Here is a 12,838-nt window from a genome sequence, read left to right on the forward strand (position 1 = left end):
CTCATTTAATTTTCATTCGTCTACAATGTGCAGCATTGGCCGTATAGCCCACATGGGATTAGGAATAGGCTTTTAGCCAGGAATATTGTTCATAGCCGAAGCCCAAGGGGCCTAATGGATATATATAGGCCTATCCGTTTTTCATAATCTCTTTCTGTGTGCTGGATATCGCCATGCTGGAGACATGTCAATTCAGACTGGACACGATTAATCATGTGTCGGTTTCTATAACATTGTAATTCCTTCAACAATATAGTGCTTGTTTCTTTTCAGTTTCATTTAGCCGCTATAAGCTCCTTTCTCGCTTCTGTGGTTCCAACAAACCCCGTTTTCATCGATGAATAGAGGAGAGAGCAATGGTGTGTGTTAAGTGAATAATTGGGCGAGAGGCAGGTGCTGCAAACAGACTGGTTGGTCGAGGAGGTGGGGGTGGGGTTTAAATGTAGATAAGTAAAAGTGAAAAGTTCAAAGGGCCTCTTGTTTGGGGTTGATGGTTTAACTGCGCTTTTACAGAAAATTCTGAAGCACCCGATGAGCTGAGGAAAGGACCAATTGAGTGAAAACGTTACAGTTCTACGGTAGACAATAGACTGCAAATATCATTCCGTGCATGCACCCTGCAGTTTGCACCCAGTTGTCCATTTCATAAACGTTAGGCCTACACGTCCAGTTCAAATATTTAGAAATATAAATGTGGCTATTATGTGGTGCCTGGAAAAAACATATACTGCAGACAAAACTGCGTGTTATGTCCCTCAAGTTGTTTATGACAAAACAAAACGTTTCTGCTTATTTACCATAATACAAAAATCCAATAGATGTCTGTGCTAGACGATGTGTGTATGCACAAACGTACGTGTGTAGTTTCCCATGAATATTAAACTGTTAGTGTTTAGTAATTAAGCTAACACATTTGACATGATTTGTGTGACCTGCAGGGATGTTCTCTTGTTAACCGGCTTGGCCTGCGCAGAAAAGGCTCCAGCCATCCCCTGAGAAAACCACAGAAATCATGGTGCAAACTGGTGAAAACACGGCCACAAATTGCCCTTACAGTTCACACATGCACAGATCATCCATGTGCACGCCTTTATTTATTGTTTGATTTAGTCTAACAACCTGATCACATTGCTGTTATTGTAACGTTGCCATTTACTGTATAATTTTACTGTTATTATTGTTCAGGAAAGGGAGCAGAAATATGTGTTTTTGTTTCATTTGTCAACAGTTAAATCAACTATTGGGCCTAATACGCATAACAAATCATTTAATTTTTTTGTAAATCAACAATATTATCGGCTAGCGTGTGCCTTTTTTTTACTCTGTTTAAAAATGTATCGTTGCGTTTTCCATTCACCTGGTATTAGTCGGCCTATTTTTTTTATGAGGAGTAGCTATATAGCCGTGAAATAATAAACCTTAAGAAGTGTAAGGTGTCTGCACTTATCTCCTCTCCCCCCAAAAGACTAGGCGCAGCTGCACATCCAAGAGGGTCAGTGCTATTTCACTGTATTCTGCTCTTGATTACGAGCCGAGCCCATCAAACCCAACATAATTACAGTAATTTCGCCCTTATTTATTCTAATGCAGTTTCCCATCTCTGGGGTAATTATGAGCAATTTTTTTCGCATAGTGAATCTTTCAGCGTTAACAAAAGAGTGCACTGAAAGAAATTTGCTGCGCAATGAAAAAAGTTAAATAGGTGAGCTGCCATCTCGCTGCTGTTCCCTGACATGTATGGCTGGTAAATTGCTTGCAGGTGTATAGTGCGGATTTGTCTATGCGAAGAAGGTTCAAAATTAGCAAAGCACAATGTAAGAGTAATGAAGGCTGCGGGTAAATTACAGAACGAGAGGAGGCTTAGCCTATTCTATGCCCCGTCCATTTCCAATCCATAGACTATTGAGCACCCATTTCCTGATGTAGAATCAGTTTTAACATAACATGGTAAGTGTTGTCTTGTCTCTGGAATAATAATCGAGAATCCTTGGTTTTTCAACACATTTGTAATAATCAGAAACCCCACTACAGGCTTGAGACGTTTATGACAAAACGTGTTACATTATGGTCACATAAGTACCTTGTTTAAAATTACTCAAATGTCTATGTTTTCCAGTTGCCTAGAATAGGCAAATTACAGTTTGATATGCGTGCATAATTTTGGCATTTCCAGAAATGAAATGCATAAGAAATATGCTGTCCAATTAAATTGAAAATAGATTTGTAATATTTTAATGAATAGGCATAATTCATTAACTAACCTACTACCGGTATATCCGTTTGATTGTTATAGCCTAAAAATTGTGATATATTTATTAAACCATCAATTAATGAAATATTGGTGCATAATAAATAGCCCGTCGACCCCAAAACACTTTTACAATTTTAAAAATAAACTGTAAAAATATATGAAATAACGCTCCATACATACTTACCTAAATCTCTAAAAAGGAACCACGCGGACTCTTTCTTTGTCAGGATTCAAAGATGCCCTGATTTAGAGAGAGGCAGATAAATTAGACTAGCATCCTGAAGCATGGCCATAGGTTGAGCGCTTGAATCCCATAAACTGTTGACCATGCAGTGTTGCGTGCTATAACAGCACAGCTATAACAGCACGGAATATGACTGAACATTTCTGCTTTATTTCCCCTTTTTATAGCGGATGGAAAAAATTGTAGATTATTAGCATAAATGTTTACTCCTCATTACGCTGATGACATTGTGCACTCGAGATCTTGGTAATCTTTGGGAAAATGATGAGTAATTTTTAAAAATTTAAAGCAGCAGTTACCATGCAATTCAGGCTAATCTGCGTAGGCTCCACACAGATATAATTATCGTCGAGTCAAGATGGTATGCTAAAAACTATGCATTGATATTTTTATTTATTTTATACATACAACTTTGACAATGTTGATGCTTAAAATAGCTGGAAATGATCTTGCGCAAAAATTACAGACCATATTAGGACATCTAAAATTGCGAAGGATTAAATACTAATTGCAGGCTTTCAGATCGGAAAGCCAAGAATTCTCAAACTAGAGCAAATGTGGAAGAAATAACAGATCAGGGTATTAACTAGGATAGGAATATGTCATTTTCAAATTGTCTACAGGATTCCGGAAGTATAAAGTCACATCATTGCTAATCCGTATGAGAGAGACATGGGTGCAGGGCCAATGAGCGAAAGACATATCATGCACTCTTTGAAGAAAATGTTCTGGAAAGAACCAAAAAGGGTTCTATGCTTGCTTCATATATGGCACGCCTTTATGTTCTATATAGAACCGACATTGGTTCCATGTATAACCCTATATGGAAACAATGTTGGTTCAGTGATGAAGAACCCTTGGGGTTCCAATCAAATAACACTACAAAATAGTTATATATAGAACCTTTAGGGGTGCCATATATGAGGCAAGCAACGTAACCCTTTTTGGTTCTATACAGAACCTTTATTTCTAAGAGTGTGGTAGTGATTTTCATTAACCACTGTGTGTTCGATACTTTTTTACTTGACAGACATACACTAGGTCTATATTCAACAAAGATACAATGTTATTAAATCAGTCATATTTAATTTATTTGATCCCGTGCGTAATGGCTACAAATATGTTTCCATAAATTAACGTTATTATTGTTGTGTAGACACAGGAAAGACTCGAAATGCTGCAATTCAGCTAAGGGCATATGGACACAAGACCTATCCGAAGCAGGTGAATTAGTGCATGTTTTTTAAGGAAATTCTTGTTCCATCAAAATGTCGCCATGGGAAAAGCGTTAAAGCGAATGAGTACTTTTACGCATATTACGCATGCACTTGCTCAACGCAAGCCTAATGTGTGAATCTTACTAAATGTAAAGCACCACTTATTAAGCATATATATAAGCATATATATATCTATCCAAGCAATCATATATTCACCGTAGTCGACAACCAAATGTGTGTTATATTGCTTTTTTGCTCCACGGGCTCACTCAACATGTGGTAGGCCTGCTATCCCGAGGGACTCCTCATATCAAGATAAAGCAACGACAGCCCCAGGGAGAATGTTCCATCTTGTAATGTGACAATCACTGACAAGGTACATCCTTATTATGCAAAACGATTCCACTTTATGTGGCTTATGATCACTCAACCATAAAAAGCAACGGGTTGACATGATTATCAAACCTAGCAAACGCTCGTCTATTGGGCTATGTCTTGTATATCACTTAAGAGAACACGGCGAATATATGCTACTGTTTTAGGGAATAAAATAGAAATAAACATGATAAAATATTTATTTAGCATCTAAGAAAATCCTGATTTTATCCTTACATTTCAAAACAGAGGCTAGACCTAACCTACTATCTGGAATGCATTTACAAACTTGGCTAGGAGATAAAGTAGATACCATTTAGCAAACAATAAGATCTCATAAGCATATGGCTAATTATATATACAAAAAAATGGTATTGACTATTTATAATGTTGCCTTGTCTACGATGGACAAATCGACTGTAGGTCGATTCGCTCATGAGAACCGATGAGAAGGGCTTTGTGTTGTGTGAGTGAACAAGATGTGAGAAATGTTTCCATGTTGCTCAGCTTCAGGCGGTCTTGGGTCTAGTTTTTTGGTTGGGCTGTGTTCATAAAATGTCTGGAGAGCGGCACTCTGACTCCAAAGAGTCTGAGGGGTTGAGCTCAGTCATACGCCCTCATCTTCCCTTTCGCATGCCAAGGCGTGTTGCGTGCCTTCGAATACTCCAGCGCTCTCGGCGCCCTGGGCACTGTGTCTCGGCTCTGTTAATCATCTTGTCTGTATCAGGTTCCCCGAACCATATACCCAGCTAGATTTAACGTGTCTATAAAACACGAGTTAAGAAGAGGAAACAATTTGCAACCAATAATGAATACAAATGCATTCTCAAATAATGGTATTTTAAGGTGCATCTTCCAAAAGCTTGTCGAGCACATAGCCTACCTGGCGTTAATCACATTTTGTGAGCTACGTTGAAAGATTTACAAGGGTTAGAAACATGTCTCTTGACGGAACCAGAACTCTTCTGGCGCCGTAGTACTGAATGGAAGTGGAGTATAGGTTTCTTCTCTCTATAGGCTAAATAAGAACGCACAATATAGTTTATTGACAGGCTATTAAGAATCGGGCTAAGCTTGAATCAAAAACTAAATCCACTTCTTACTCCGTATGCCAATTTCTTAAAGTTCTTAAAATGGAGAAAAACTCATTGTGAACAGAAAACATAATTTTATTTAAATAACGTCTGATCATATAAAGAAAACACTGCTAACCATACAATAAATTAAAGACAATACACCATAGAAATGTTATACAAGTTAATTGGAATACGGGACAATCAGTAGTTTATGAAGGATAAAACAACCGTAAAGAATTGGTACAGTATTGGTCCCCAATATTAAAATAAAATAAAAAATGATGCCAGGATGGCATGTCAAAATAATGTTGTGAAATATTTCTCAAAGCCGAATTCTGACCTACAAAAGGAAACCAACCGTAAAGAATAGGCCATATAGAAATCTGTGAACATGTAGGCTAATACATGGATCTCGTACAACAAAATGAGGACATTTTCAAAATGCACGACGCAGTTGAAAATTGTGCTACATATGTGTCAGTTGTTCACGTCCTGCAATCAACTTTGGACTCGCGCTGATTCAAAAGTAACACACGTTCGTAAAAGCATCTTACTACGTGGTTGTTTTGGCTATTAGTGGTTCATAAATCACATCCATTAAAATAAACACAATAAATAAATACAAAAATAACTGTAAAAATATGTAGTCTGCCATTTGACCGGTGCGAGCACGGTGTCATTCTGAATTACCCTAGCAGCTATAGGCCAAAGTTGCGCGTAAAGTTCGCTTGGTGAGGTCTGTAAAAATGTATAATGACATTTTGTCTGTTTCACCAGTATTCTCCGAGTAAGAGTCAGTTGTATTAAAATATTGTCCCAGCGCTCAAGGCGGAGTTGTGGTGGTGCTGGACAAGCGGGCCAGGCTGAAGATGCGTTGCAGAGTTCGTTGATGAGTACCAAGAATAGTTTGCCAAGAAAGAAGGCTCAGTCGTATTTGGAGGGCTGCTGCTCTGAGATAAACTAGAGTTTACATTGTTCATTCTTTGATTCTGTGGAAAGTCCCAGGCAGTGGCGGGTGGAGAGTTACAGGGGGGAGACTCGCTGGAGGTCACATGTTGCTCATGGGGGATTTCTCCATTTTTCCACAACTTCTTGAACTTGGAGCGTCTGTTCTGGAACCAAATTTTCACCTGAAAAGGAACACATTGTTATTATTGTTCTGAAGTTTATTTTAAAACGTATTCTAACGAAGATTAATAGTGAGAGACTAACTATGTATACACAACAAATGCTGGATAAAGTTAAATAGCAGTCTAAAGCGAAATGTCAATAAAATAAGTAGCCAGCCTGAGCCTGATTATATTATTCACAGATTGATGCGGGATTTGACAGCTACGGGACGCATTAAGAGTTGCACTAACCTGGGTTTGTGTAAGGCCCATTGAGGCTGCCAGCTCGGCTCGCTCCGGTAAAGCCAAGTACTGTGTTTTTTGGAATCTCCGTTGAAGGGCGGCCAGTTGGAAGCTTGAATAAATAGTTCGAGGTTTCCTGACCTTCTTTGGTTTCCCGTTAACCATTCGGATTTCAGGTTCACTTTCTTCTTTCTCTGATAAATACATGTAAGAACAATAACTAAAACACATCACGGCTGATCTTAGTATAACTGACATATAATAGAATACGAATGTGAATAGGAAAGCATTGACATGTTATTTACCTGCATCCGTTGGAGTCGGTGAAGAACTGGAACCGTAGGAGCCGTAGGTGCCATAAGAGTTGAAACCAAGGTCGTATGATTTAGTATTGTATTGAACGTTGCTCATACCACTGTTGTGGTACTGGTAAGTTCCGAGTTGGCCATATGGAGACCCTGCGCAGTATCCAGGCTGTTGGCTATTGTAAAAGCTGCTGTCCGTTGCAGTCGATACTGGTAGAGTTGGGGACTCCTGCGATTTATGCAAGCTGTGGTAACTGTTCGAGGTAATCTGGTTCGAATGCATATCTGTACTGAGACTGTCAAAAACTCCAGTCATCTTGTAGGTAAAGTTGCACAGCTAAATGTGCTTGAAGCAATGCAATTGAAAAAGTCAATTTGCAATGAATGCTTATATCTCGTGGATTAAATTCGTTTTGAGTTTAAAATGGCATCCCCATGAACTTTACCAAAAAACGACGAAGGTGTGTCCCTATCACAGTGGTCTGTGATTGTCTGTTACCTAGGATGCTAGCGGGCGGGCATTTATCCAGTATCACGTGGGAGGCAGAGCTGGTATATTTGAGGCAGCCAATGAGTACAGGATGCATGTCTGACAACTCCACAGATTTTCAGAGTCCACTATTGAGTTATCCCGCTTGATTGCCTTGCACCTATTGAAAAGTAAAAAATGATTTAACAATACACTTGTAAAGCCTAGGCTATTAAAAGGCAGAGTTATATAAAATATTCAAAAAATATAATATTTAGCTTTTATGTATCTGTTAGAGAGAAATGTGCTGTTTGAAAAACATTCTGCCTCCACCTTACATCTAAAATCAATTCCGAACTTCAGATACCCGTGCGTAAATGTAACTTTTGCACAAATGTTCCACTAACATGACTTTATGCGCGCATCTACGTTAGAATTCGACCCAAAGTGAATTCCATTTTTATTTATATGGATCAAGATTGTATTTGTTTTAAGAGATGTCAAAGACTATAGTTTTACTTGACACGGGATCATATTTCAACGATAGCCATAGGGAATCATGGCATCTGTGCGCCACCTGTCTGTGCCAAATAGAAACAAGCAAAAAAGTCAATCGCACGCGCGCACACATACACACACACACACACACACACACACACACACACACACACACACACACAGAGACACACACAGAGACACACACACACACACTGCCTTGTAAACATTTGAGGCTAGTCACCAGATTAAGGTGTAGACCTAAACAGCACAGCAATGGAAATATGATGATGGGAGATAGCGAGAATGTTCCCTTCACCTTTTGCTTTTGGCGTGGAGTTTATGATTGACAGGGAGCCTGACATTTAGGACCCCTGGGCTCTCATCATCGATATACTATCTGTAGCCCCCTGAAGACGGCCATGGTAGGCTGGCGTCCTCTTGTGGTGGCAGAATATAAATTGTGAAGTTTTTCTCGTTGAAAGGGGGATGCCTGAGAGATTATGTGGGCTACTGCAGGCCTACTGAACTACCAGCCGAGCGCCCTCAAAAAACAGCATGCACTTCGATCTTAGAGGACAGGGATACGAGTGCCATACACGGAGAAAAACTATAGGGGAGACAATTAAGGATGTTGGGGGTAAAACATTAGAAGCAGCTGGCCCGTGGTGCAACCTGGCTTCAGAGAATTTCGTATTATTCTGTACGTAAATCCGAGACACTCCGTTTAGGATGATATGTTACATTTCGTTTGGTATGTATTAATTTGTGGATGTCCATCACAACAGCAACATCATACAACAGCATACAAGACATTTTTGGTTGTTCTGTGCTCACTTGAACAGGAAGGTGGCGTAGTGATCCTTCTTGTGGGGAAATTTTGTCATGAAACTTTGTCATCAAAGTCTGTCATTCTCTGGATTAATAGTGCTTTCAAAGACAACTGGGAACTCTGAAAAAAAAAACAATGTTGAATCATGATGTCAATGATCTTCAGGTCGGAGGCCAGATTTCCTGACTTGGAATTCCGAGTTGGATGACTGTTCAAAACGTATTTTCCCAGTCGGAGCTAATTTTTTCCAAGCTCCCAGTTGTCTTGAACTCACTGAAGTCTGAGATTTCCCAGTTCCGAGTTTCCAGTTATGCTGGTTTAATATCATGGCCAATGTATTCAACTTTTTCCTGGCCCATGGTGTAGTCTGTCAATGTATTCAACCTTTTCCTGGCCCATGGTGTAGTCTGTCAATGTATTCAACCTTTTCCTGGCCCATTGTGTAGTCTGTCAATGTATTCAACCTTTTCCTGGCCAATGGTGTAGTCTGTCAATGTATTCAACTTTTTGCTGGCCCATGGTGTAGTCTGTCAATGTATTCAACCTTTTCCTGGCCCATGGTGTAGTCTGTCAATGTATTCAACTTTTTGCTGGCCCATGGTGTAGTCTGTCAATGTATTCAACCTTTTCCTGGCCCATGGTGTAGTCTGTCAATGTATTCAACCTTTTCCTGGCCCATGGTGTAGTCTGTCAATGTATTCAACCTTTTCCTGGCCCATGGTGTAGTCTGTCAATGTATTCAACCTTTTCCTGGCCCATGGTGTAGTCTGTCAATGTATTCAACCTTTTCCTGGCCCATTGTGTAGTCTGTCAATGTATTCAACTTTTTGCTGGCCCATGGTGTAGTCTGTCAATGTATTCAACCTTTTCCTGGCCCATGGTGTAGTCTGTCAATGTATTCAACTTTTTCCTGGCCCATGGTGTAGTCTGTCAATGTATTCAACCTTTTCCTGGCCCATGGTGTAGTCTGTCAATGTATTCAACCTTTTCCTGGCCCATGGTGTAGTCTGTCAATGTATTCAACTTTTTCCTGGCCCATGGTGTTGTATGTGAATGTTTATCCTTTTAAGCTTGGAAAAAAGACCCTTAAACTCAGACTCGGATCACACACCCACTCCACTGAAAAGCAGGCTAGTAATCGCTTTGAGGGCTCCTGAGTGGTGCAGCGGTCCAAGGAACTGCATTTCAGTGCTAGAGGTGTCACTACAGACACTCTGGTTCAAATCCAGGCTGTATCACAACCAGCTGTGATTGGGAGTCCCATAGGGCGGCGCATAATTGGCCCAGCGTTGTCCGGGTTTTGCTGGTGTAGGCTCTCATTGTAAATAAGAATTTGTTCTTAACTTACTTGCCTAGTAAAATAAAAACGTTTGCAGTTAGCCACTGATTCCTTCCAAACCACTCATTGTTGAATTTGTGATTTCCAATATGTTGTGTAAGGTTTATGGCCGATGAGTACCGATATGATTTCTATTCATATGACAAGGATGAAAAGGATTTGCCAGTAGATTGTCAACTTGATTCATGATGATGACTGCTTGCTAGCTAAGATTTTGAAAGTATGATATTGACCTGATCAGTCCAATCAAAGCTACGGCAGATATAACGTGATTTACATTTGAAGTGCCCATCCAAGAAGGCGCAAGGTCATTGGCCACAGATATAATTACGTCAAATCTATGGCAGCACCCAGGGGGCTTGAATTTAAGAGCTCTCCCATTAGATTTTGAGTGACAGAACACTGAGCAAGTCACTGTGCAACTAGAGAATATTACCAACCCCTATGCTCCGTATTTTCCGCTGCCTGCCCCACCACCACAGAAAGCACTGAGCTAGGCTGAAACACATGCCTTTTGGAGCTGCCTTACTCAAGAAGCAAGAAAAAGACAACATGTTATTTGACATTGTTTGCAAACTGATATGTGACACGTATTAGGGTTAGAGGTTAGGGTTAAGGTTAAGTTTAGGAGCTAGGTTAAAGGGGTAAAGTTAGGGTTAAGGTTAGGGAAAGGGTTAGCTAAAAAGGTTATGTTTAGGGTTAGTAGTTGATAAGTGGTTGCAAAGTAGTAAGTATTTGAAAAGTTGCTAATTCGCTAAAATTATCGTTGATGTTATTTGAACTTGTAACCTTTGGGTTGCTGGACTTTGTGTTACACACCCACCCTTCCACCCAGACTAACCATTCTACTTTCTTTTTTTGTTTAAAAAACCATATCAAACATAGCATACTGTATCATGCTAATTTGAGTGCCTCGAATTTACTGACAAAGCTTAGTGGATTAAAGTAACTAAGTAAAAATACTTTGAAGTACTACTTAAGTATTTTGGGGGGGTATCTGTACTTTACCATTGATATTTTTGACAACTTCATAATTTACTCCGCTATATTCCTAAAGAAAATATGTTATTTTTACTCCCATACATTTTCCTTGACACCCAAAACTATTCGTTACATTTCGAATGCTCAGACAGGACAGCAATATGGTTAAAATCACGCACATATCAATAAAACGCGTTGTCGTCCCTACTGCCTCTGATCTTTCAGACCCACTTAACACAGCTACTGCTTTTGTTAAGGAAGTCTGAGTGTTGGACTGTGCCCCTGGCTGTCCATAAATTAGAAAAACAAGAAACTTGTGCCATCTGGTTTGCTTAATATAAGGAATTTGATGGCATCTACCTTTACTTTTTAGTTTTACTCAAGTATGACAATTGAGTACTTTCCCCACCACTATACTAAAGTACGTTTTAAACCAGATACTTTTAGACTTTTACTCAAGTGGTATTTGACTAACGCAAGTTAGTCAGTGCCTAGCTCCACTCTTATTCCCCAGGCGCTCTCTTTTGATGACTTCTGTAACGGTAATAGCCTTAGTTTCATGCATGTTAACATTAGAAGCCTCCTCCCTAAGTTTGTTTTATTCACTGCTTTAGCATACTCTGCCAACCCGGATGTCCTAGCCGTGTCTGAATCCTGGCTTAGAAAGACCACCAAAACCTCAGAAATCTCCATCCCTAACTACAACATTTTCAGACAAGATAGAACGGCCAAAGGGGGCGGTGTTGCAATCTACTGCAGAGATCTGTCCTACTATCCAGGTCTGTACCCAAACAATTTGAACTTCTACTTTTAAAAACCCACCTCTCTAAAAACAAGTCTCTCACCGTTGCCGCCTACTATAGACCACCCTCTGCCCCCAGCTGTGCTCTGGACACCATATGTGAACTGATTGCCCCCATCTATCTTCAGAGCTCGTGCTGCTAGGTGACCTAACCTGGGACATGCTTAACACCCCAGCCATCCTATAATCTAAGCTTGATGCCCTCAATCTCAAACAAATTATCAATGAACCTACCAGGTACCACCCCAAAGCCGTAAACACGGGCACCCTCATAGATATCATCCTAACCAACTTGCCCTCTAAATACACCTCTGCTGTTTTCAACCAAGATCTCAGTGATCACTGCCTCATTGCCTGCATCCGTAATGGGTCAGCGGTCAAACGACCTCCACTCATCACTATCAAACGCTCCCTGAAACACTTCAGCGAGCATGCCTTTCTAATTGACCTGGCCCGGGTATCCTGGAAGGATATTGACCTCATCCCGTCAGTAGAGGATGCCTGGTTATTAAAAAAAAGCCTTCCTCACCATCTTAAATAAGCATGCCCCATTCAAGAAATTTAGAACCAGGAACAGATATAGCCATTGGTTCTCTCCAGACCTGACTGCCCTTAACCAACACAAAAACACCCTATGGCGTTCTGCATTAGCATCGAACAGCCCCTGTGATATGCAACTTTACAGGCAGTTAGAAAAGCCAAGGCTAGCTTTTTCAAGCAGACATTTGCTTCCTGCAACACAAACTCAAAAAAGTTCTGGGACACTGAAGTCCATGGAGAATAAGAACACCTCCTCCCAGCTGCTCACTGCACTGAGGATAGGAAACTCTGTCACCACCGATAAATCCACTTTATTTATTATTTATTTATTTATTTATATATATATTAAAACATTTTACCCCCAATTTCGTGGTATCCAATTGTTTTTAGTAGCTACTATCTTGTCTCATCGCTACAACTCCCGTACGGGCTCGGGAGCGACGAAGGTTGAAAGTTATGCGTCCTCCGCTACACAACCCAACCAAGCCGCATTGCTTCTTAACACAGCGCGCATCCAACCCGGAAGCCAGCCGCACCAGTGTGTCGCATGAAACACCGTG

The 12,838-nt window shown here is 40.3% G+C and overlaps 1 protein-coding gene across 1 annotated transcript; it reads right to left on the reverse strand.

Moving 5' to 3' along the window:
• Positions 1–5,240: 5,240 nt before the first annotated feature.
• Positions 5,241–7,330, reverse strand: dlx2a (distal-less homeobox 2a). Its single transcript, XM_024405200.1, has 3 exons — positions 6,821–7,330; positions 6,525–6,709; positions 5,241–6,293 (listed from the first exon to the last, which is right to left on the reverse strand). The coding sequence occupies exons 1-3, from the start codon at positions 7,134–7,136 to the stop codon at positions 5,967–5,969; spliced, it is 828 nt and encodes a 275-aa protein (XP_024260968.1). The 5' UTR covers positions 7,137–7,330; the 3' UTR covers positions 5,241–5,966.
• Between the last annotated feature and the right edge of the window lie 5,508 nt (positions 7,331–12,838).

Source organism: Oncorhynchus tshawytscha, linkage group LG03 (genome assembly GCF_018296145.1).
Source record: "Oncorhynchus tshawytscha isolate Ot180627B linkage group LG03, Otsh_v2.0, whole genome shotgun sequence".
Classification (NCBI taxonomy): domain Eukaryota; kingdom Metazoa; phylum Chordata; class Actinopteri; order Salmoniformes; family Salmonidae; genus Oncorhynchus; species Oncorhynchus tshawytscha.

Coding starts and splice junctions, on each gene's coding strand:
- dlx2a (XM_024405200.1), bottom strand. CDS start 7,136: ATGACTGGAGTTTTTGACAGTCTCAGTACAGATATGCATTCGAACCAG. Junction 6,710..6,820: donor ACCGACTCCAACGGATGCAG/GTAAATAACATG, acceptor TGTATTTATCAG/AGAAAGAAGAAAGTGAACCT. Junction 6,294..6,524: donor TGGGCCTTACACAAACCCAG/GTTAGTGCAACT, acceptor GTTCCTTTTCAG/GTGAAAATTTGGTTCCAGAA.